At 38.2% G+C, this 22,288-nt stretch overlaps 1 protein-coding gene across 2 annotated transcripts in view; it reads right to left on the bottom strand.

Moving 5' to 3' along the window:
- The window catches only part of pipox (pipecolic acid oxidase), a 34,874-nt gene that overhangs the window by 1,923 nt on the left and 10,663 nt on the right, over positions 1 to 22,288 (bottom strand). The window contains exons 5-8 of one of the 2 annotated variants that reach the window (XM_087841592.1): positions 18,482 to 18,634; positions 13,545 to 13,694; positions 10,733 to 10,808; positions 6,534 to 6,828 (exon numbers count right to left, since the gene is read on the bottom strand). In XM_087841592.1, the coding sequence (XP_087697718.1) occupies positions 6,692 to 6,828; positions 10,733 to 10,808; positions 13,545 to 13,694; positions 18,482 to 18,634 (516 nt within the window). In that variant the 3' untranslated portion in view covers positions 6,534 to 6,691. Of the gene's footprint in view, positions 1 to 6,533; positions 6,829 to 10,732; positions 10,809 to 13,544; positions 13,695 to 18,481; positions 18,635 to 22,288 lie in introns of those variants that run through there. The other variant, XM_087841587.1, reaches the window with a different exon arrangement.

Here is a 22,288-nt window from a genome sequence, read left to right as displayed (position 1 = left end):
CTCTACCTCTGAGAAACTCAGCCTCTGTGTCCACCTATTACAGGAACATGCTTGGTGAGTTCTTTAAAACAAACTATTCTTTCACAAATGTTTACAAAGGCAGAATGTATAGCTATGTGTTGTTGTTTTTTTACACCTGTTGCAATGAGTCTGAACCCACCCACCACTTTAATCACACTCTAGATCTTGTTTTAACATATGGCATAGAAACTGAACATTTAACAGTGTTTCCTGAAAACCCTCTCCTGTCTGATCATTTCTTGATAACATTTACATTTACAATAATTGATTACGCAGGAGTGGAGAGTGGACTTTATCAAAGTAGATGTCTTTCTGAAAGCGCTGTAACTAAGTTTAAGAATATAATCCAGCCACTGTTATCATCGTCAATGCCCTATACCAACATAGAGCAGAGCAGCTATCTCAACGTTACCCCAACAGAGGTCGATTATCTTGTTAATAATTTCACCTCCTCACTACGTACGACTCTGGATACTGTAGCTCCAGTGAAAACTAAGGTCTCTAATCAGAAGTACCTGACCCCGTGGTATAATTCTCAAACACGTACCCTAAAGCAGATGACTCGTAATCTGGAGAGGAAATGGCGTGTCACAAATTTAGAGGATCATCATTTAGCCTGGAGAAATAGTTTGTTGCTTTATAAGAAAGCCCTCCGCAAAGCCAGAACAGCTTACTACTCATCACTGATTGAAGAAAATAAGAACAACCCCAGGTTTCTCTTCAGCACTGTAGCCAGGCTGACAAAAAGTCAGAGCTCTTTTGAGCCAACCATCCCTTTAACGTTAACTAGTGATGACTTCATGAACTTCTTCACAAATAAAATTTTTATCATTAGAGAAAAAATTTACCAATAATTATCCCACAGATGTAAAATTATCTACAGCTACTCTTAGTACCATTGATGTTAAATTAGACTCTTTTTCTCCAATCGATCTTTCTGAGTTAACTTCAATGATTACTTCCTCCAAACCATCAACGTGTCTTTTAGACCCCATTCCTACAAAACTGCTCAAAGAAGTCCTGCCATTGATTAATTCTTCGATCTTATATATGATCAACCTATCTCTAATAATTGGCTATGTACCACAGGCCTTTAAGGTGGCTGCAGTTAAACCTTTACTCAAAAAGCATCTCTAGACCCAGCAGTCTTAGCTAATTATAGGCCAATCTCCAACCTTCCTTTCATATCAAAAATCCTTGAAAGAGTAGTTGTCAAACAGCTAACAGATCATCTGCAGAGCAATGGTTTATTTGAAGAGTTTCAGTCAGGTTTCAGAGTTCATCACAGCACAGAAACAGCTTTAGTGAAGGTTACAAATGATCTTCTTATGGCCTCTGAAAGTGGACTCATCTCTGTGCTTGTCCTTCTTGACCTTAGTGCAGCATTCGATACTGTTGACCATAATATCTTATTAGAGCGATTAGAACATGCTGTAGGTATTACAGGTACTGCACTGCAGTGGTTTGTATCATATCTATCTAATAGACTCCAATTTGTGCATGTAAATGGAGAGTCCTCTTCACATGCTGAGGTTAATTATGGAGTTCCACAGGGTTCAGTGCTAGGACCAATTCTGTTTACATTATACATGCTTCCCTTAGGCAGCATCATTAGAAGACATAGCATACATTTTCACTGCTATGCAGATGACACCCAGCTCTATCTGTCCATGAAGCCAGATAACACACACCAATTAGTTAAACTGCAGGAATGTCTTAAAGACATAAAGACTTGGATGGCCACTAACTTTCTGCTTCTTAACTCAGATAAAACTGAGGTCATTGTACTCGGCGCTGAAAAGCTTAGAAATATGGTATCTAACCAGATTCTTACTCTGGATGGCATTACCTTGGCCTCCAGTAACACTGTGAGGAACCTTGGAGTCATTTTTGACCAGGATATGTCCTTCAACGCACATATTAAACAAATATGTAAGACTGCGTTCTTCCATTTGCGCAACATCTCTAAAATTAGAAATATCCTGTCTCAGAGTGACGCTGAAAAACTAGTTCATGCATTTATTACTTCCAGGCTGGACTACTGCAATTCATTATTATCAGGATGTCCAAAAAACTCACTGAAAAGCCTTCAGCTAATCCAAAATGCTGCAGCAAGAGTACTGACAGGGACTAGAAAGAGAGAGCATATTTCTCCTGTTTTGGCTTCCCTTCATTGGCTTCCTGTTAAATCCAGAATTGAATTCAAAATCCTGCTCCTCACATACAAGGTCTTAAATAATCAGGCCCCATCTTATCTTAATGACCTTGTAGTACCATATCACCCTATTAGAGCACTTTGCTCCCGCTCTGCAGGCCTACTTGTTGTTCCTAGAGTATTTAAAAGTAGAATGGGAGGGAGAGCCTTCAGTTTTCAGGCCCCTCTTCTGTGGAACCAGCTTCCAGTTTGGATTCGGGAGACAGACACTATCTCTACTTTTAAGATTAGGCTTAAAACTTTCCTTTTTGCTAAAGCATATAGTTAGGGCTGGACCAGGTGACCCTGAATCCTCCCTTAGTTATGCTGCAATAGATGTAGGCTGCCGGGGGATTCCCATGATGCATTGAGTTTTTCCTTTCCAGTCACCTTTCTCGCTCTCTATATATTAACAGACCTCTCTGCATTGAATCATATCTGTTATTAACCTCTGTCTCTCTTCCACAGCATGTCTTTTATCCTGTCTTCCTTCTCTCACCCCAACCGGTCGCAGCAGATGGCCGCCCCTCCCTGTGCCTGGTTCTGCTGGAGGTTTCTTCCTGTTAAAAGGGAGTTTTTCCTTCCCACTGTTGCCAAAGTGCTTGCTCATAGGGGGTCATATGATTGTTGGGTTTTTCTCTGTATCTATGAAGCGCCTTGAGGCGACTTTTGTTGTGATTTGGTGCTATATAAATAAAATTGAATTGAATTGAATTGAATTGAATTGAATTGAATTGAAACACCCAAATTCAAAGATGAAGTGTGGCCTGATACTTCTGTCCATATATTTCAGAAGAGTGTAGAGAGAGCATAAACAGATAGGACAAAATACAAACTGGAAGGCAAACAATGTTCATCCTCACCAATAAATCTGTCTTTGATTTAAGGCACATAATTAAATTAAATTAATTATGGACTTCCACAAGATTTTGGATACAGTATACATGCTTTTCTTAGGCATTATCATTTGAAGGCATACCATACATTTTCATTGCATTGATACTCAACTTTATCCATGCAGCCAGATGACACACATTAATTAGTTATACTGCAGGAATGGCTTAAAGCCAAAGATTTTAGATGACTTCTAATTTCCTACTTGTACATTCAAATAAACAAGATGTTTTGTTCTTGGCCCTAAAAATTGTAGCATCATGATGTCTGGTTGGCATTAACACTGACAAATGCTGGACTCATTCCATGTGCATGTTACACAAACATGTAGGACTGCTTTTTGCATTTGTGCAATATCTCTAAAATGAGAAACATCCTACGTCAAAGTCATGCTGAAAAACTAGGATAAGCATTTATTACTTATCCCCATCTGATCTTAATAAACTCAGAGTACCCGATCACCACAAAAGACTACTAGCTTACTTGCGGTCCCTCGTCCACAGCTTTCAGGCCCCACTTCTGTGGAACCAATTCTCAGCTTGTTTTCTATGAGACAGACACCCACACTAGTTTAACTTCAGGCAGAAAACTTTATGTTTTGAGAAAGCGTATAGTTACGTTACAGTAGGTGCTGGGGGCTTCCCATGATGCACTGAGTGTTTCTTGTTCACTCACCTAAAGCGGCTTGAGGTGACTGCTGTTATGATTTGGTGCTATGTAAATAAAACTGAATGAAACTCAAATACAAACATGAAGACTTGCAGCAAAATATTCCTGGTGAAAAATGGAAGCAGTGCATGCTGGTGCACCTCTGCAGCACTTGATGTGCAGGCTATATACAGACCTACCATTTCCTCCATGGCTGCACATGTGCATTTGGTGTGAAGCTCTACATTTTTAGCTTCATTACTCATACACCTCTAAGAATAAGATAAAAACAACAACCCCATTAATACGTAATCTATATTTGCAACATTTTCTATTGCAGGCCTGTTAGCCCAGTGAGCGCATACTTGTCTGAGAGCAAAGCACTGGGAGCAGGATATTAATTACAGTTATAATTAGGTAAAGGACACGACTGCATGAAGACATGGAGAGGTGCCAGGAGACACTATAGATAACTGCAGGAGAGGAGAGGTGGAGTCGAGCAGGCCGCATGGGAGCCTCTGGCATGTTAATTAAAGAAGAACACAAATGTAAGAATAACGGTGGTTAAGAATCCTGATGTCTCCTGTGAGACTGAGGATAATCTGTCACTGGGCCCCAGAAATTCCCACTATAAATGCAGTTTACCAATCAATCAGTAAAGCTGCAATAATTTTTATATTGACCAAAAACAAATAACACTTCTGATAACAGGGTTTTAATAGTTTTGCAATTTTCATTAGTTTTTATTTTTTTTTAGTTTTGACTTCAGATTTTCAATTTTATATCAGTTTTAATTAGTTTTTACCAATTGTTTGCTAGTTTAGTTTAGTTTTTATTTTTTGAAAATCCTTAGTTTCAGTTTAGTTTTGATTAGTTTCAGTTATAGTTTTAGTTGTGTTTGCAATAATTAAGTGTAACAAAATCCCAGTTTCATCATATCAGTCATTCTGCTCATCCTTGGGTATGTTGCTATTCCAGCTACCATACTGCACCCTGGACAGGTCGCCTGTCTGTCGCAGGGCTAACATGCAGAGACAGACAACTCACATTCCCACCTATGGGTTCTTTAAATAAATAAATTAGGGCAGATGAACAACCATTGATACCAGGCAACTATAAAATGTATATCTTGGCCCCAATGAGACTATTAACTCTCGCAGCACTGGGTGTTCGTAATTTTGGTTCAAGTGAACTTTTTGAAGGTAATTGACTCACACAGTTGTGTAGATATCCCCGTCCTGTTGTCTCGGGATGCATCACGCTGCCTTGCCTGGGGTTAGCTTCTGTTTTCTGGGGATGAGGGTTGAGTGTGCTCCCTTACCTTCTCAAGGTAAGCTAGGTTAGCCTTCTTGTGCGAGCTTTTCAAGTGCACTTTAAGGTTTGTGGGATTTTTTTCCCTTTAGAAATGTCCCTCATAATTTGTCTCTTTCCACTACAAGACACTTGATTTATCCAAAACACAGTCATATTCAAAGTAATCCCAAATTGGACTCTGGCGCTTTCTTCCGACTTTTCCTGACATGATTCTGCGCGTGGACGGAGCGGCGACACAGACGACTCGACTAACGTACTGCCACCTGCTGGCATAATGAGACAGCAAGAAAAAAATCTGGAAACTAAACTTCATTTTCACCCTTGACTCTTGTATGACACGCACACATCAATGAAAACTAAACACATTTTTGCTATAAATTCAGTTAATTTTAGTTAGTTTTGTGAACAGTCATTATAGTTTTAGTTAGTTTTCCTTTTTTTTGTTTTTATTTTTATTTCCGTTAACGAAAATGTTTTTTCACTTCTAGTTTTCGTTATTTCGTTAGTTTTCGTTAACGATAATAACCTTGTCTGATAACTGATTCAACACTTGAGAACAAATGATAATACTGGAAAGTTTTGTGCAGTAATCAAATTAAGATTTGAATGTATGAAGACAGGAATATTATTAGACTTTTTGAATATTTTGATAAAATTATTGCTAATTACTGCTACTCAGTGCTGTGTATTAACTAATTCAGACCTGACACAAAACGTGCACTATTATTACACTTGTCAATAAACAATATTTCAGACTAGACCATCTTCAGCTGTTGCTGTCAAAATGTCATAAAGAATAGCAGATTTTTGTGCTGGACTTCTTATTACTTTCTCCAAAAGGCTCCCCGAAAAACCTTCAGAGATTAGAACCAGATATAAAAAAGGGAACATTTTTTATCACATTAACTTCCTGTTAATTGAGAATTAAGTGCACAAATCCTGATGATCAGGAATGGCTGGATGATATGAGATCATGATCAGTCAACATGAATATCACATCACGTCCTTATTTCTGTCAAACTTAAAGGTTCCTTTTTATTCGTAAGTGCAGATGTAAAAATAAAAGGTTCATTTTGGTTAAATTTTTTATTTATTATCTGTCAGAAACTAAACTGGCCACTTTTGCCACCGATCTGTATTTATGGGAACAATGGCAACCTCATACTGTGCATATATCTCATATTGTGCATATGCACAATATAGGGCAAATGTGTTACCTAGATGAGAGTACAGATTTTAATATCTCTGGAAAACTGCATCTCCATTCTTGGAAGCTCTCAGACTGTAGATAATAAGAGGGTTTTAAGTGCATTTAAAGTCTTACAATAGTGAGAAATGTAGATTCTTTTCTTTTCTTTTGGTTGCAAAAAAACAATTATATTGATCTATATGAATTATTAGTTAATCCTAAAAAATATGACGTCCCTTTTTTGTTAAATAACATTAATTAAACTATCTTACATTTACTAAAAGCAAACATCTGGCTCCTCTTTCCTTCTGCTACTGCTCTTCCTTTCTTTTGTCCTCTTTAGGCTGCTGCTCTGACAGAGGTGAAACCCTTGATTCCCTGAGTTCCGAGTAACACTGCTGTTCTTCCTGGAACAAGCGATGCTGATTAATTTAGCTGCTGCTCCTGCTGTTTTGGAGTTGGCACTCATCTGCACACATCTGGTGTACACAGTGCCAGCACACTTCTTGCTGTTCTTTGTCTTGAGCTGTTGACATTTTCATTTTAACGATGCCACTGACTCTGTCGACTGAATCAAAACACAGACACTGTTTGTTTTGTTTGACTGCTGTCACGGAGTTTTGCCTTTAATAAGCGATTGTGAGGATAATGGCTTAATACAGTAAAGGTGTCAACAAGCCTTGTCAGCTAGTGTCATGATGCTCAGATGAGCATCTTTAGCTGATAATCCAAAAATGGAATAGGGAAAAAATATTTAAAAAAAAACAAACTATTATTTCAATGTACTCTTTCAAAAACCATTTGTACCAATTTATTTATTTAAAAAAAAGAAAAGAAAAGAAAAATGTAAAAAACGCAGCAAAACAGGCTGTGTATGTAACCAAGATGTGTACAAAGGAGGTTTGATGAGATTAATGCTGGCGGAAACTCGTTGATCTTGTAAAGTCTTCAGTAAATTTATCGTTATTTTAAAACTCAGTGCTACTGTTTCTTTGGTAGTACATCTTCACATTTCAGCTCTTAAAATGTAGGTTTGATCCTTTAAACAATGATATCTAAGTGCATCTAGAGACATTAATGAATTATATGTGGAAATCAGTTCATGTGAATATTACTGACTAACTCTACAAACCATTAATGCACATACGTCTGATATGATACTAAAATAAATTTAAACCAACGCTGAGATTTTTCCAAAAATATTTTTGACACTGTCTTGATAAAAATTGTTACTTGTGTGAAAACATTTTCAGGTCGTATAATCTCACGCCACACTGAGGTAGACTGTGGGCGATACAAGCCTTATTTTATATTTCACATTACAGTACAAACAGCGTCCTTATGTGCAGAAACCGGTGTTTTAGCTAGCAAAGCGGCGTGGCTGATGTGGAGGGAAGCCACGGTAATGACAATGTGTACAACCATTGGAGATGTGAGCAGGACAGACGGAACAATTGATGGAAAAAGTGTGTACTTTATACCAGTTTTTAAATTGTGTTGATCGGCCACGTAAAACCAGAGTTATGATACAAAATATGCAATGTTTGTTTTTTTCCTGAATACTATCGTTGTTTATATTTACTGCGGGAAGAAACAGTAAAAACTGCGTTTTATGAGAAAAGCGCCTGAAAGCACGACCAATCAAAAAAAATGATATGGCAACATGGCATTTAGTTGGGTTTTTTTGGGGGGTGGGTGGGTGGGGGGGTGGTTCTCAAAACACGGCGGTGTTTTGAGATGTGAGAGATTTGCGACGTTTAGCACAAATCTTGTGTAGTTAGTGTGTAGTGTAGTTAATAGTTTTGTGTGTGTCAGAACAATGAGGCGACTGCTGAATGTTACAGGTGTTACAGCAGTGATACATCTGCTGTTGTCAGGCCTGCAGGTATCAGGCTGTTGTTCTCCTTCATCTCATAGTGGACAGAAATGATTTTTTGGAGTGGCACAAATAATTTGTGTGGCATCAAATTTGAAGCAGAACAGCTGATTGTTCTGTAAATAGTTTGAAATGTTTACTTAAAAACGCCTTGGCTGCATTTAAAAAAAGTAGCTGCAAAAAACTTTGTTTTCAAAACTGAGTTACTTTTTTGAAGAAGTAACTATATAATTAATTGCCAGTGTTGGGAAGGTTACTTTTAAAATGTATTCCATTACAGAATACATGCCCCAAAATGTATTCTGTAACGTATTCCGTTACGTTACTCAATGAGAGTAACGTATTCTGAATACTTTGGATTACTTAATATATTATCATGCTGTTTACAACTACATGAATGTACTATTGCTGTGATTTATTACTGTTACTGAAGGTCCGCGGCTCCGAACCGTAGTAAAGGGACCTCTGGCTAATACGGTGGGTTCTGTGTCGGCTCGTAGCTGAAAACTAGCTTTACTTTGTTGTCTGGGTCAACTTTGCTAGCGAGAGACAGAGAGAGGCGTTGAAAGGCTGCTCCAACAGAACTTATTGTTTTTGGAGGAAAACACGAACACGGTGTACAGTCGAGTCTTAATAGCTTACTTACAACTGGGCTCGTCAGGCTCTCTTCTTGGCTGCAGTGGTTATTATTATATTTACATGCTTCCAGCTCCCGTTTTTGCTCGATGACAGCTCGTACTTTTCCTTTTTCTCCCTCCCTCGCTCACAGACACATAACGTGTATGGCAGTCCATTCTCCCTGCAGCACGGACTACACTGCCCATGATGCTACATTCTTTAGAGCTATACCTGTAGCATTCTGCCTATTAGCTTAGCACAACAACAACAACAAGGCGCTCTCTCACCCAGGAAACAGGCAGAGAGGGCGTCACCCTGTAACCATGGCAACCGTAACGCTGCCGCCTGGAACAACAGAACGTAGCTGTCAAACAAAACCCAAACAGTCCTGACCCACCACAATATGACACAGGGAAGTACCGCTGTGTAATCCATTTATTTCAACAAAGTAACTGTATTCTAAATACCACCTTTTTAAACGGTAACTGTAACGGAATACAGTTACTCATATTTTGTATTTTAAATACGTAACGGCGGTACATGTATTCCGTTACTCCCCAACACTGTTAATTGCCCAACATTGGTCATTATATCCTGTATTTTGCAGACAGAGAGTTACAGGACTCTCTCCCAGACCACAGACTCATAATACAAGTCAGAGCTTTATAAAAAGAAAGAAAAAAAAGAAAGAAATAAAGTTGTGTTTTCAAAATTGGAGTTCAAGTTTTTTTTACTTCCAATAGTGTTAACATACTACACAGGTCATGAACAAGATTTTTTTAATTTTCATTGTAAGTGGGCTAAAGCACTTAATTAAAAGTAGTCACACATAAATGTAAATGCTGTAATTTGATTATTTTAATAAACATGTAACTTGGATGAATTCAATGCTGGCGTGATCACAGTGCACACGTCTAATGTTGCTCACAGTGGTCCAAGGGACGCTCAGGGAGTTTGTGTGTTTGCTCAGACACATGAAAAATTAGAGGGAACATTGGTCATCACCCTGCCAGGTGGGCAAGCAGGCAGGCGAGCACTGCCTGGACACTCAAGATTTTGAATGTGGTAACTTGAGAATGAGGCGATGTAGAATTTTGAAATGGCAAGCACCAGTATTTTTAATATTACTCCAGGACCAAAGTAGTTCAGTAAGGTGATTAAATCACCCAGTGGTACACAGTAGTACTTATCTGCTATAATATGATAATTAAATAAAATAAATTTTACAAACTGTAAATAAAGCTAATGCCAGCATTCAATTTCCCATTTTTATAAAATGAATCTCTTTGCTCAATGAAATATTGTTAAAGGGACTTTTTCCAAAATGATTTGTTGAGGAAAAACAAACTCAGTTGAAGCTCATATTCATTGCGTTAAATCATTATCACGAGCATCTAAATGGAACTGCTGCAAGTTTATCAACTACAACAGACTCAGGAACTAGTTCAGGAAAATGTCATTTTGTTTTGATCTTTTGTGATTTTGCTTGATTTGATTTTTCTGACTTTTGTGTCAAGGACCCAAGGACTTTGTTGACCATCAGGGATGATTTTGAAGAATTAGAAGGTATTAATGCAGCGTGTCCACAGCTGCAGGGTTTCCTGAGTGGATAGGATACCTGTCTAGTGTTCACGACTACTTAAAATCCACTTTCCCACAGAGCCCATGTGCCTGAGGCATCACCACACGATGCACCTTACCTTGGTTCTTCGTTTTCAATATTAACTATTAACACAGATCTGGTTACGCTGGAAATGTCTCAAAAGGAAACGTCTACATTAAGAAATTAACACCTGCACTGACAGCAAAAAAATATTACCATTCCTATCTATACTTTGTTTTTTTGTGTGGTTTGAATTATCAATTAATTAACAGTAGTTTTGAATGAATAGAAGCTATTTATCCTGACAAATATAGCTAGAGTTATATGTGCTACACATGTTTTCTTTCATTTCTTTGGAGCCATATTGCGCTGTACCTGAAAATCCTGCTCCAATCACGATGTTGCTGTATGCAGGGTGGTAGTCCAGCACAAAATGATGGTCAGGCGTTAGCTGCAAAAACAATAAAATATGAAGAGTTAGTAAATTTTAAAAAAACAACAACAAAAAACCCAACAAAACAAGAAAAAAATAATCAGAAAGTGCAGGTTGTTGTTTTAAGACAGTGCAGCTGTACCACTTTAGAACTTAAATCCCTTAGGCCCGCTGCCTGCTTGGGTGGAAGAATGGTGTGCATGGTACTTCTATATAAGCCTTTATACTGCACACAGAAAATGACAACAATCAGACTCTCCTGTGAGCACTGGAACTGAACTCTAGAGTTTTCACCAAGTGTATCAAAGCAGCCCTGAATTCCTTATGGGCAGCGGGACTCAGAGTGTTAACATACTTGGATAAATTTCTAATATGCATTTCTAACAGAGGGGATCCACTACATTTTTCTATCCTCTTCTTCCATTAACATCCAACTTATTAATGTTAATTTGTTAATTCAACATAACATCATAAGTTATGTTACAATAGGAGTAGGCTGCCGGGGGATTCCCATGATGCATCGAGTATTTCTTCTTCAGTCACCTTTCTCACTCACTATGTGTTCACAGACCTCTCTGCATTGAATCATATTTGTTATTAACCTCTGTCTCTCTTCCACAGCATGTCTTTATCCTGTCTTCCTTCTCTCACCCCAACCGGTTGCAGCAGATGGCCCCGCCCCTCCCTGAGCCTGGTTCTGCTGGAGGTTTCTTCCTGTTAAAAGGGAGTTTTTCCTTCCCACTGTCGCCAAAGTGCTGCTCATAGGGGGTCATATGATTGTTGGGTTTTCTCTGATGTATTATTGTAGGGTCTACCTTACAATATAAAGCACCTTGAGGCGACTGTTGTTGTGATTTGGTGCTGTATAAATAAAGCTGATTTGAACACACTCAATCTTTACACATCTGCTCAGCAGATCAAGTACATATGCACTCAGCACATCCACATCTACATATTGCATCCCTATGGAACATCCTATCAAACGTTCTTTTTTCCCCCTCACCTCACTGATGTATGTATTTTTTTTTTTCCTCATTAATTTCAGTGTCACACACAGTGTGCAACATTAGCTGCACACACACAATTATGGGCACACTAAGGTTTGTCACATGGAAAGTGCATGGAGCTGGCTCCAGAGAGAAGAGGTTAAAGATAAGACACTTAACCACCTTAAAAACACTACAGGCAGATGTTGTTTTATTATAAGAGACTGATAGACCTGCTGCAGCTACAGATGAACTTAAAACACCTGAGTTTCCTGATGCGTTCTCAGCCTGCTATAACTCTAGGCAAAGGGGAGTAGCAATTTTAATACATAAAAATGTTAATTTCACAGTACTCAACACAGTTATAAAGCCATTAAATTATCTATGCTTAACAAAAAGTTATGTATTGTAAGTATATATGGCCCAAGTGTTGATGACTCCTCATTCTTCCATGCTTTTTTCACTGCACTCTTTGAACACCTAGATTGCTCACTTGGTCTTGGGGGCGATCCCAACTTTGGACTAAAGGAAGAAATGAACAGGCTCAATAGAGCAGGAACTCCTACTCTATTGAGCCTCACTCCTGAAGCTGATTTGCTCTTCACAGTCCACCAGCTGTGGGACAGATGTGGTTGGGTATCTGTGAGCTAGCCTTTGTTCTTTTCAAAAGAAACAAGGGCACCAATGGTGCTGTGGAAGTGACCTCACCCCTTACGTCTTAGATGTAGTGGTAGTAGGGCTTCCCATTATGAGACTCCTCACTTTGTATTCAGAGAACCAGGGTTACCCTGGTAACCAAACTTTGAGTAAATTAAATAAGTGTTATTTTTAAAAAAGCAGTAAGATTTAATGCACATTCATTCAAGAGTGCTGCAGCCTCTTTGTTCTGCTTCTTGTGGCCTTGTGAGCTGTTCCTGTCAAAGTCTTTATGAAAAATGTTTCAAAAACCTGTTTAACTCGATAAAAAAGCCCAGTGTATATGCATAGTGACCTCCGACAGAAGACCAAATTTGAACACAACAGAAGAGACTAGTTATCTTCTTAAGAATGACTTGTTAAGTGAGAGAAGAGTTGTCAGGATTTTCAGGGATATCAGACAAGGTGGCCAAAATTTATTGTCCTATTGCTTCAGTATGTGATCATGTTGGTGAGCAGCTGCAAAACCGCTTTAAAAACAAAATACATAAACCTAGTTCTGCACAGCATAAGATGAACCTTAGAACAGCATTAAAACCTGACAAGAACCCAAGTACAGACAGAAACTCACACACTTCACATTTTTTATTATAAACTTCATTTATTCTGATAAATCCCCTTGATACTGGATAGAATATATAATCGATCCAGAATGCAGAATAGAACATATTATCCATTATTGAGAAAAGTCTGCATTTTTCATTTTAGCATTATAAATGATATTTTCATTGTTGGCGACAGACAGGTTACCTTCAGTTTGCTTTTTGCTTAAATACCAACAGAATTTTTTAAGTTTAAACTAGTTTTTGACAGATTACTAAAACGTTGGTGTTTTTTTGTTTTTATGACAGGTGGTCTAACACATTTGTTAATCCCTGTCTGTGGTGAAGTACAGCAGACAGAAGAAGACCTTTTTAAACCTTATTTTGGGACACAGCTGTTTACTAGATTTGACTGGTGATTCTATAAACGCAATACACAATTTATGCAGTAAATTTTCACTATCGTTTTGTTTTTCTCTGCACTTTCACAGATGAAGATGACAACAAACAACACAATGTTAACACTGTACCGTATACATGCAGCTCTCCACTATAGCAGGTTCAGGGATGAGGCCAGGAAAGCAGCGGGTGATGTAATGCTGAAGAATCTCAATATCAGACCGGTCTTTCTGCAAATCTCTCTGGTCTGGGTCTGTCTTGCTGCCCATATGGTAGCACACCTGTAATGACATCACTGGTATTAGTTCTATATGAAAGTACCAAAAACTCAGCATATTTTCAGTGATATGAGGAGCAGAAGGACAGCTGCAGTATTGTGAATAGAATAGCTTTGCATTCTGTTATTATGTCATAGTAACAATTTTGCATCTGAGCATTTTGTGTTATGTGACCGTGGGACTAATTGTGGCTTTGGTGTTTATATCAATTGAATGACAACAGAAACACAGCTTGAATGGCACTATGCACAAGTTCACTGCAAACCTGGTGCTTTTTAAAGGTACAGGTGCACACAAGAAGCTCTTTGTTCACCATTTTGCAGTTTAGCAGGCTGTCTCAGATTGTTTTTGCAGCACCGATTGGGGTTATTCAGAACTCAATAAAATGCTTTATATTAAATGTAATAAGACACGAGCATGTTCCACTCATTTCAGTATCTTCTGTCGGTTAGGATGACTCTACAAAAACTTCCAAAGCATCTTTTTTTTTGTGCTGTTTTTATAAGCCAGGTTGGACACATACAGTCTTGCTCGGAGACTAAAGGCAAAGTGAGAACCGTGAGAGATTAAAAGAACTGCTGCTTTGACTTTTTTCTTTAGGTTTTCTGCTTGGCAGGTCCCTGCTTTAAAAACAAACAAACTACAGATGAGAAAATGCCACCGTCTTCTGCTTCATTTTGGCATTCTTTCAAACTGTTAAATGGTCCAAGCATTGCTAGCTCTGGTGACTGTGTCTTCGAGTGAATAATGCAACGTGGCATCACCATCTGTCTTCCCGTTCTCTTCTGTGCATGTGGTCTGCTATTAGACTGTGAGCTCCTGCTGGCTTGCCATAATGCCCAAAATAGAGATGTGTCATTGGATGACATCAACTCCAGCACAAACCTTACAACTAATATGATGCCGAGGGAGAACAAATCACATTTTAAAGTCCACTTTGCAACAGCATTTCTGTTTTTAAAGAAAAGCATTAACAGTTGTGTATAACAAAACATAAAAATCTATTAATTGCCTTAATTAAGTTCTTTAAAACAATAAAATCTAAAACCTTTTTTCCAGCTTTGATAAATAATGGTCAAATGTTAGCAAGACTTGCTTGTGAATTTGGATATGCCCTCCAAACATGCATGGATTCATAAACTTTTAAAGGAAAACAGAAAACGTCTGAACAGCAGATAAAATGTGGGAAAAAGAAGTGAACAGTGTTCGGCAACAATGTTGAAGAATGACCCATCTCCTAGAAATGTACACTTGTAACATTAATTACAGTACCAATTAATTTTGTCAGAAGGACAATTATATTATTATATGCAGTTCATATGTATTTGTTTTTCCAAAAGTCATAACCCTACAAATACAGAGTATTAGGGCCACAATACTGATCACCTGAGGCGGGTGGTGGCACAAAAACCGCATCTGGTCAGAAGGAAAAACAACACAAACTTGGAAGAGTTGGCCTGATTTGTACAAGATGAAACGGCAGTGTGGGATTATAATATTATTTTATGCCATGTTAGACCCCTAATTAAAGATTGTTAATTATTATGTAGTTTTCGTTTGCATTATTCTCCTGAATTAGAAGAAGGTGATAACTATTACATTTGTTAAACTGATTTGCATTACATTAGACTGCTGATTTATTGTGAATGAATGATATTGTTTTATGATGCATTATACTGCTGAGTTATAAGAAATACTGTTCGCAGAAAGTCATCGCCTTATTTGTCTGGTTAGAAGAGAACAGAGCATACTGCCCCATCTCATCAGGAGCAGATAAACAGGGAGCCAAGGTCGTAGCTTAGGCGCTGTGTGAGAAAGAATGTGAATGTTTAGGCTTTTATGATTAGGTGGGGGCCACTAGAGGCTATAAGAGTTTGATCAAGGCTCCACCATTTTGAGATCGGATGCTGTCTGCGCACAGTGTCCATCTCCCACGCGTGTGTTCATTAAATCATCGTTTGACTCAACCCGGCCGGACCAGTGTGGTTATTTTGGTTTTCCTTGTGTATCCATCCCCAATATTTGAATCCGTGACAGCTGGCAATGGATAGATGCAAGGCTGGTTACAGCTTTGTGCAGTAAATGCTGGATCACAAGACATGATAAGACAGTTGATCAGTTTCTTTCACTAAGATACCACACCCCTGTGGGTCCTGTGTTTCATTTGGAGCACTCCCTAATTATGTTGCTTCATCAGAGTCTTATTGCCAAAGGGCAAGAAGACCAAAGGACAATAAGCACAGATACTCTATTCCATAAAGGTAGTGACCCTTGTAACTTAAATAATCACTGCCCCATCTCAAAGTTATCTTGCCTAGCAAATCTTAGAGTCTCTCTTAGTGTCAGTTTCACACGTATAGTTCATTTACTCCGGTCTAAATCAGTTGATGATTTTGCTGCTTTTCCCTGTGATTTGACTTATTTTCACACAGAGTTATAACCTAAGTGAACTCCAAGCACACCATAATGTCTCACCACAAACCACGTGACAATGTTCAGTTCAATCATTAGCAAGATGTGTCTGGGTGGCAGCAATAAAACTAAATACAGCAAAAAAGTGCTGTGTTCTGAACTACTGGAGAACATGGTGTTCTCTGGAGAACATGGTGTTCTCCAGTAGTGTTTGCCCTCTTACTGATTTACTGTTGGATCCTTGTTTACAATTAAATCAAAGTTCATATCAACAAGATATTAGATATTAGACAAAGCTAACAGGTAAACACAAAACACAGCTTCTAAACCGACATAGCCCTGTGTTAACAGCAACAACTGCTACTTTTGATACATTTTAGAACTCTCTTATCACACAAACTTTAAAACTTTGTTAAAACTAAGTACACGATACTTACAAGGTCACCTAAAAATATCCAGCCAACAGTTCATATTCAAACATTCATAGTCATGAAATTTACCATGCGGACCACCTCTCAAGAAAAGGCTTAAAGGCTGCATATGTCAGCAGGTATGCCACACTCACCCATTCACACAAGCACTGTTTTTATGCTTTGAAGTGCTTTCTAACTACCATTCACACACATTCATACTCTGATGGATGAATCGGAGAGCAACTTGGGGATATTTGGCATGCAGACCTCCTGAGCTACAGCCACCCAAGTATGTGTTTCTTATCACAAAACATTTTTTGCACTTTTTTTGGACAAATAGATCTTGATCTCAATGAGACTATTTAAAGGATGCTAAAAACAATAATGATGACCCTAAATTAACTGTTTATAGCAGTTATGTTTATTATTATTTAATTAAAAAGTTATATAAAGTCCTTTCAAATAAAGGGTAACCAGTTATCCAACATGATTTCTACAATATAAAAGGATAAATCATCTGACAGAACTGAATATAATTTCAGTAATATGCCGTTTGGCATTGTTGTTCACTAGTTAGTGCAGTCATCTCACAGCAGGGTGGTTTTGAGTGCACTGAGATTCAAAGCACAGGGAACACTAGGCTGAGTGGCCCGCGAGAAAATTAATAACATGGAGATAAGGAAGTGAAAAATGAGAATGTAGGCATATGAGTGAATAAAGAGCTCAATGAACTTACAAAGAAGATTAAATAACTGTTTGTTGGTAATTTTATTACTCATATTCTTTTTAAAATATTAGTTATTTTTACTTTATGATATATTCAATAAAAAGCAGAGAGGACACCAGTGAAGACGTGCAAGTAAAAGGTCAGATTTGAACTGGACCGCTGCATTTGGCCCTGTTTTTGCCCACATGTGACCCAGCATTTTGAGTTCATTTTTGTGATTTCTTATATTATATTGAAAGGATATCAAGTTCCAGTATTATTATTAGTTAGCCTTGAGTTTTATGTCTAGTTCAGGTTCTTCTATGTCTCTTTAGTTATGAGTCTTTTCCGGTCCTCTGTGTGGTCTGTCTTGTCCTCAGTGATTTACTTTCAGTCATGCCTGTGTGCTTGTCTACCCGTGTTCTATGTTCTTATTGTCTAGCTGGTGTTGTCATGTCTACGTCTCTCTATGTTTTCTGTTTTATTTTGAAAAGCCTGGTGTTTCCATGTTTAATGTGTTTAGTTTTACTTCCCCTGTGGCATCATTATGTTTATTCTAGTCAGCTGTTTCCCCATATGTCCCTACTTCCCCTACACACAAACACTGTTTTCCTTCAGTCTTTGTCAGGTCGTCTGTGTTTCCTCCCACCACGTCACGTCAAGTTCCATGTACCTCATGTTTCATGTTCTTGTTCATCATAGTTTCTCGCACGTTCCTGGTCAGAATAATGTTGATAATGTTTGTTATCACAGTTACCACAGTTCAGTCATAGTAATCATAGTTAAATTTTTCCCAGTTTAGATTTTAGTTTAGTTTTCGCCCTGCTCGCCTTTGCTTTATTTTTTTATTCATTGTTTTCCAGCAATAATAAGTGGCTCGCTTTTTGTTTAAATCCAGTGTTTAAACTCGTGTCCGCTCTTGGGTCCTCCTTTCCACTCCCACAGTTCAGCCACTGAACTTAAATAACACCCCTGTTATTCATATCCATAAGCTATACTCTGGTGTCGTTGCCTTCATTTGATTAAAAAAATGTATCTGGTTGAGTACACAGCACAGATTTATATACCAATATTGAAGTGCTAGAAGCATTTACTGAGACAACAAAACCAAACGAGGAACAACAAAATCACATGTTGAAATCAAATTTTGAATTGATCTTTTATAAAGTCTACTTCCTGATCACAGTTTGTATGTTAGAGGCAGGTATGCAGTAGTTTCTGTGTAAAACTTCACTTAAAGGCCCAGTTACGTGACGTACCTTCATCAGCCCTGGGTACTCATTGGACGGAAGTCCGTAGATATCCACTTTGGACTCCAAGCATTCAGTTTGTATGAAGCAGGGAAAGCGCTGCTCCATGCTATAGGACCCAGGAACCTTCTCCTTCCAGTAGCACACGTTGATCTTTACTACCTGCAGTAACATAAAGTCATTAGCAACACAGTCAAGGACCTCAAGACTGACTGTGTATTTATACAGCATTGACCAGCTTGACCAAAAAAAAAAAAAAAATTAATGCAAAATGCCATGCCAGTCTTGGTACTTGTTGAATGCAGGGTTTCCCCACATATGACTGAATTGAATTGATTATAGTTTAAACATATTGTATAATGTATAGTCTAAATTTTAAATCTGAATATTACACATTTGAAACATAATCAGCACGTTGATATCAGCTTCCAAACACCATAGTAGCTAAAACTTAAAATATACTCATGCATAACACCTCCTACTGCAACCTACTCAGATTTATTTCCTCTGAAACAAAAGTGCTATTACAGAAGTAGCTCTGCAGTGGCGAGGCGAGAATTAGGATTTAATGAAACGTACACATGCTGTGTGTAGCAATAATGGGTAGCAATAATAAGGACACATTTTTCAGGAGCTTTTAGCGTAATGAACTAATAGGCCGTACACTCATTCCCCGGGACAATAAAAATTCTGACAGAAGTGCTCTGGTGAGCCAATGTGCTCAGAGCTTTTCCGCCAGTTCACTCAAGCATGGCATTCAACACCTTCAACACCTTTCACCCCACCACCACCCCGCCTGAATAATGCAATTCCAATATCACCTCCACTTCTCCACTCTAACAGCTGTCTGCTTGTTTTCTCATCACCTTCTCTTTTCAGGCTGTGTGGCATATTGCAAAATGGAAAAGACTGACTTGCTGAATCAGGTCTCTTGAGCTGTTTAAATGTGGAAGAGAAATGATTTTGTTTCTGTGGCATCTTCAGATGAATATAAAAGGGTAGGAAGGACAGTATCCCCGTGATAAAAGGGGTGGGGGAGCTGAACTGGATTGGATCTCATGCACTGCATGAAAAACGTCATAAGTTAATATTCTAAATTAATAGTATATAATATTAGTCATAAGGTAATACATATGGTGTGTTTGTCACAGGCATCACTGATTACATGCATCTACAGTCAGGAAATAATTTTTCCTCCCAGCATTTTAATCTTCTAGCATCTTTCATTCAAACCTCTCAGTCCATCAGAGCTACAGGAGCTATGGTGCTTTCTTCTCTAGAGGATGTACTTGTGGTTTAGTTCACATCAGCTGTGATATGCCCACCAAGGAATTTATCCGAGTCCACAGATTTGCTGTTTATGCAAAAGGTTGCTCATGTAAAAAATATTATTTGCAAAATTTAATTACAATCTTTTTTGTTTTGCCCACAATAGAATTATTTCTAATAAACCTGGCCACAGCTCATCAACTGAACCACCACTGCTGCTGGTGACTGATGCCCTTATTTACATTTGGATTTAGCAGGTTTTGCAGTTCATTGCAAAACTGACTCAACCAAGCTAAAAACGAGCACACAGTTAAAATGATTTGGCAAAAAACACAGAGCCTATAAAGCACCACTGAACCAAGGACACACTGAATTTTGTTAGATAATTTTACGTTTCTGAACATCATTTTACAGCTGACATTAAATGACACGTGAACGGTTATGACTCCATCACACTAGAGTAAAAATAGAATGGCAAGCACCTAAAGGAAGTTACCTGGTGGTTGTATTGAATTTTGTCACTTTCAATAGCCCATTGCAAATAGCTGTTGCAACCAAATGTTCATTTAGAGATTGTGAGTGAAACACCCTCAGCCTCTGGCTGACCAGAGGTCGCAAAGCAATTACACATGTCACCTGGTGGGAGGCAATTTCTTTCTAAATAACTGCAGTCCGACTTGGACTGATTGCAACCACTGACAAATTGACAAATGTCTGCAAATAATTGCTGTCTAATTTGAAAAGCCAGACAAATTCTGCAACAGGGAAAATAAATCCATCCATCCATCGGTCTGTCGATAGAGCCTAATCAGAGACACCCACACTGCCCGCTTAAGCTTTTCCAGCCCAATACAGAAACCTGGTTACAGCAGGATGATTATGTTAGGGGTATTTACTCATATTTAAACTGAGTCATACGAACTGTCAGAGTCCTCGAAGCACAGGCTGAGGAGTGGCACCAAACTCCAGCTTATTAATCAACCAAAGGCCTTGTCCACCCTAACTGGAAAATTTTATTTGTTGTCATTGATCATCCACCCGGCCCTCACTCAGAATTTCTGATTTGTTTGACTTTTTATCTGATTTACTGCTCAACTCAGATAAAATAATTATTGTGGGTAATTTTAACATCCATGTAGATACCAAAACCCCTGTCTGATTATTTCTAATAACATTTAAATTAACAGTAATGAATTTCACAGTAGTGGGCAATACATTTCATCACAGTAGACGTCTTCCTGAAAGTGCTGTAACTAAGTTTAACCTCCTCAGACCCGAACTCTTCCACGGCATGCATTTTCAGTTTCTCTTTCATATTTGGGCATATTGGGACCCAATGAATGCACAAACAAAAAAAACAAGTCAAAACCAAAAAAAAAAAAATTAAAAAAAAAAAAAAATCACAAGATTTTTTTTTCAGTTATTTAGAAAGAAATTGCCTCCCACCAGGTGACATGTGTAATTGACCTCTGGTCAGCCAGAGGCTGAGGGTGTTTCACTCACAAAAAAAAAAAAAAAAAAAAGCACAAGATTTTTTTTTTACCCGATTTCTGTTTCTAAGAAAAATGAGAGGCACATATGTGGCTATTCGTTTTAAATTTTCATAAAACAAAGGCAGTATAATGTCCTCATGAGTGGATATCAGGCCCTTGTAGAGCAAAATTTAGTATTTTGATCTAGACAAACCAAAATGTGATGTCCACATATGTGGACGCCAGGTCCTAGGAGGTTAAGAATATAATTCTGCCACTTATCTTCTTCAGTGCCATGTGCTAACACATGAATAGAGCAGACAGAGCAGCTGTCAGAACTCTACTCCAACAGAGGTCGATTAGCTTGGTAACAGTATTACATCTTCACTGCGTACAGCTCTGAACACTGTGACTTCTCTGAAAATGAAAGCTTCAAATCAGAAGTACTTGATTCCCCTGGTATAACTCAAATGTATACCAACGCACATCACTGATTGAAGAAAATAAGAACAACGCCAGGTTTCTCTTCAGCACTGTAGCCAGGCTGACAAAAAGTCGAGCTCTGTTGAGCCAACCATTCCCTTCACTAGAGAAGACTTCATCAGTTACTTCACAAATAAAACTGTAACCAAAAGAGAAAAACTTACTCATAACCATCTCACAAATGTAATATTACGTAGAGCTACTTTCAATACCATTTATATTTATATAGACTTTTTTTTTTTTTTTTTTTTTTTATCTCCAATTGATCTTAGGTAATTATAGACTAATCTCAAACCTTTCTCTTATCTCAAAAATTCTTGAAAGAGTAGTTGTAAAACTAATAGCTGATCTGATTCCTGCAGAGGAATGGTTTATTTGAACACAGTATATAAACAGCAACAGTAAAGGTTACAAATAAGCGCCTTTGACAGTGGACTCCTCTCTTTGCTTGTCCTGTACATCTTAGTGCAGGGTTTGATACCATATTTTATTAAAGCAATTAGAGAATGCTGTGGTATTGTGCTGCGGTGGTGTGAATCATATTTCTCTAATAGACTCCATTCATTCATGGCAGCACAGTGGTTAGCACTGT

The sequence above is a fragment of the Neolamprologus brichardi genome, chromosome 1, assembly GCF_056152115.1.
Source record: "Neolamprologus brichardi isolate AB-2024 chromosome 1, ASM5615211v1, whole genome shotgun sequence".
Taxonomy (NCBI): domain Eukaryota; kingdom Metazoa; phylum Chordata; class Actinopteri; order Cichliformes; family Cichlidae; genus Neolamprologus; species Neolamprologus brichardi.
This window is presented reverse-complemented; position numbering and strand designations above follow the sequence as displayed.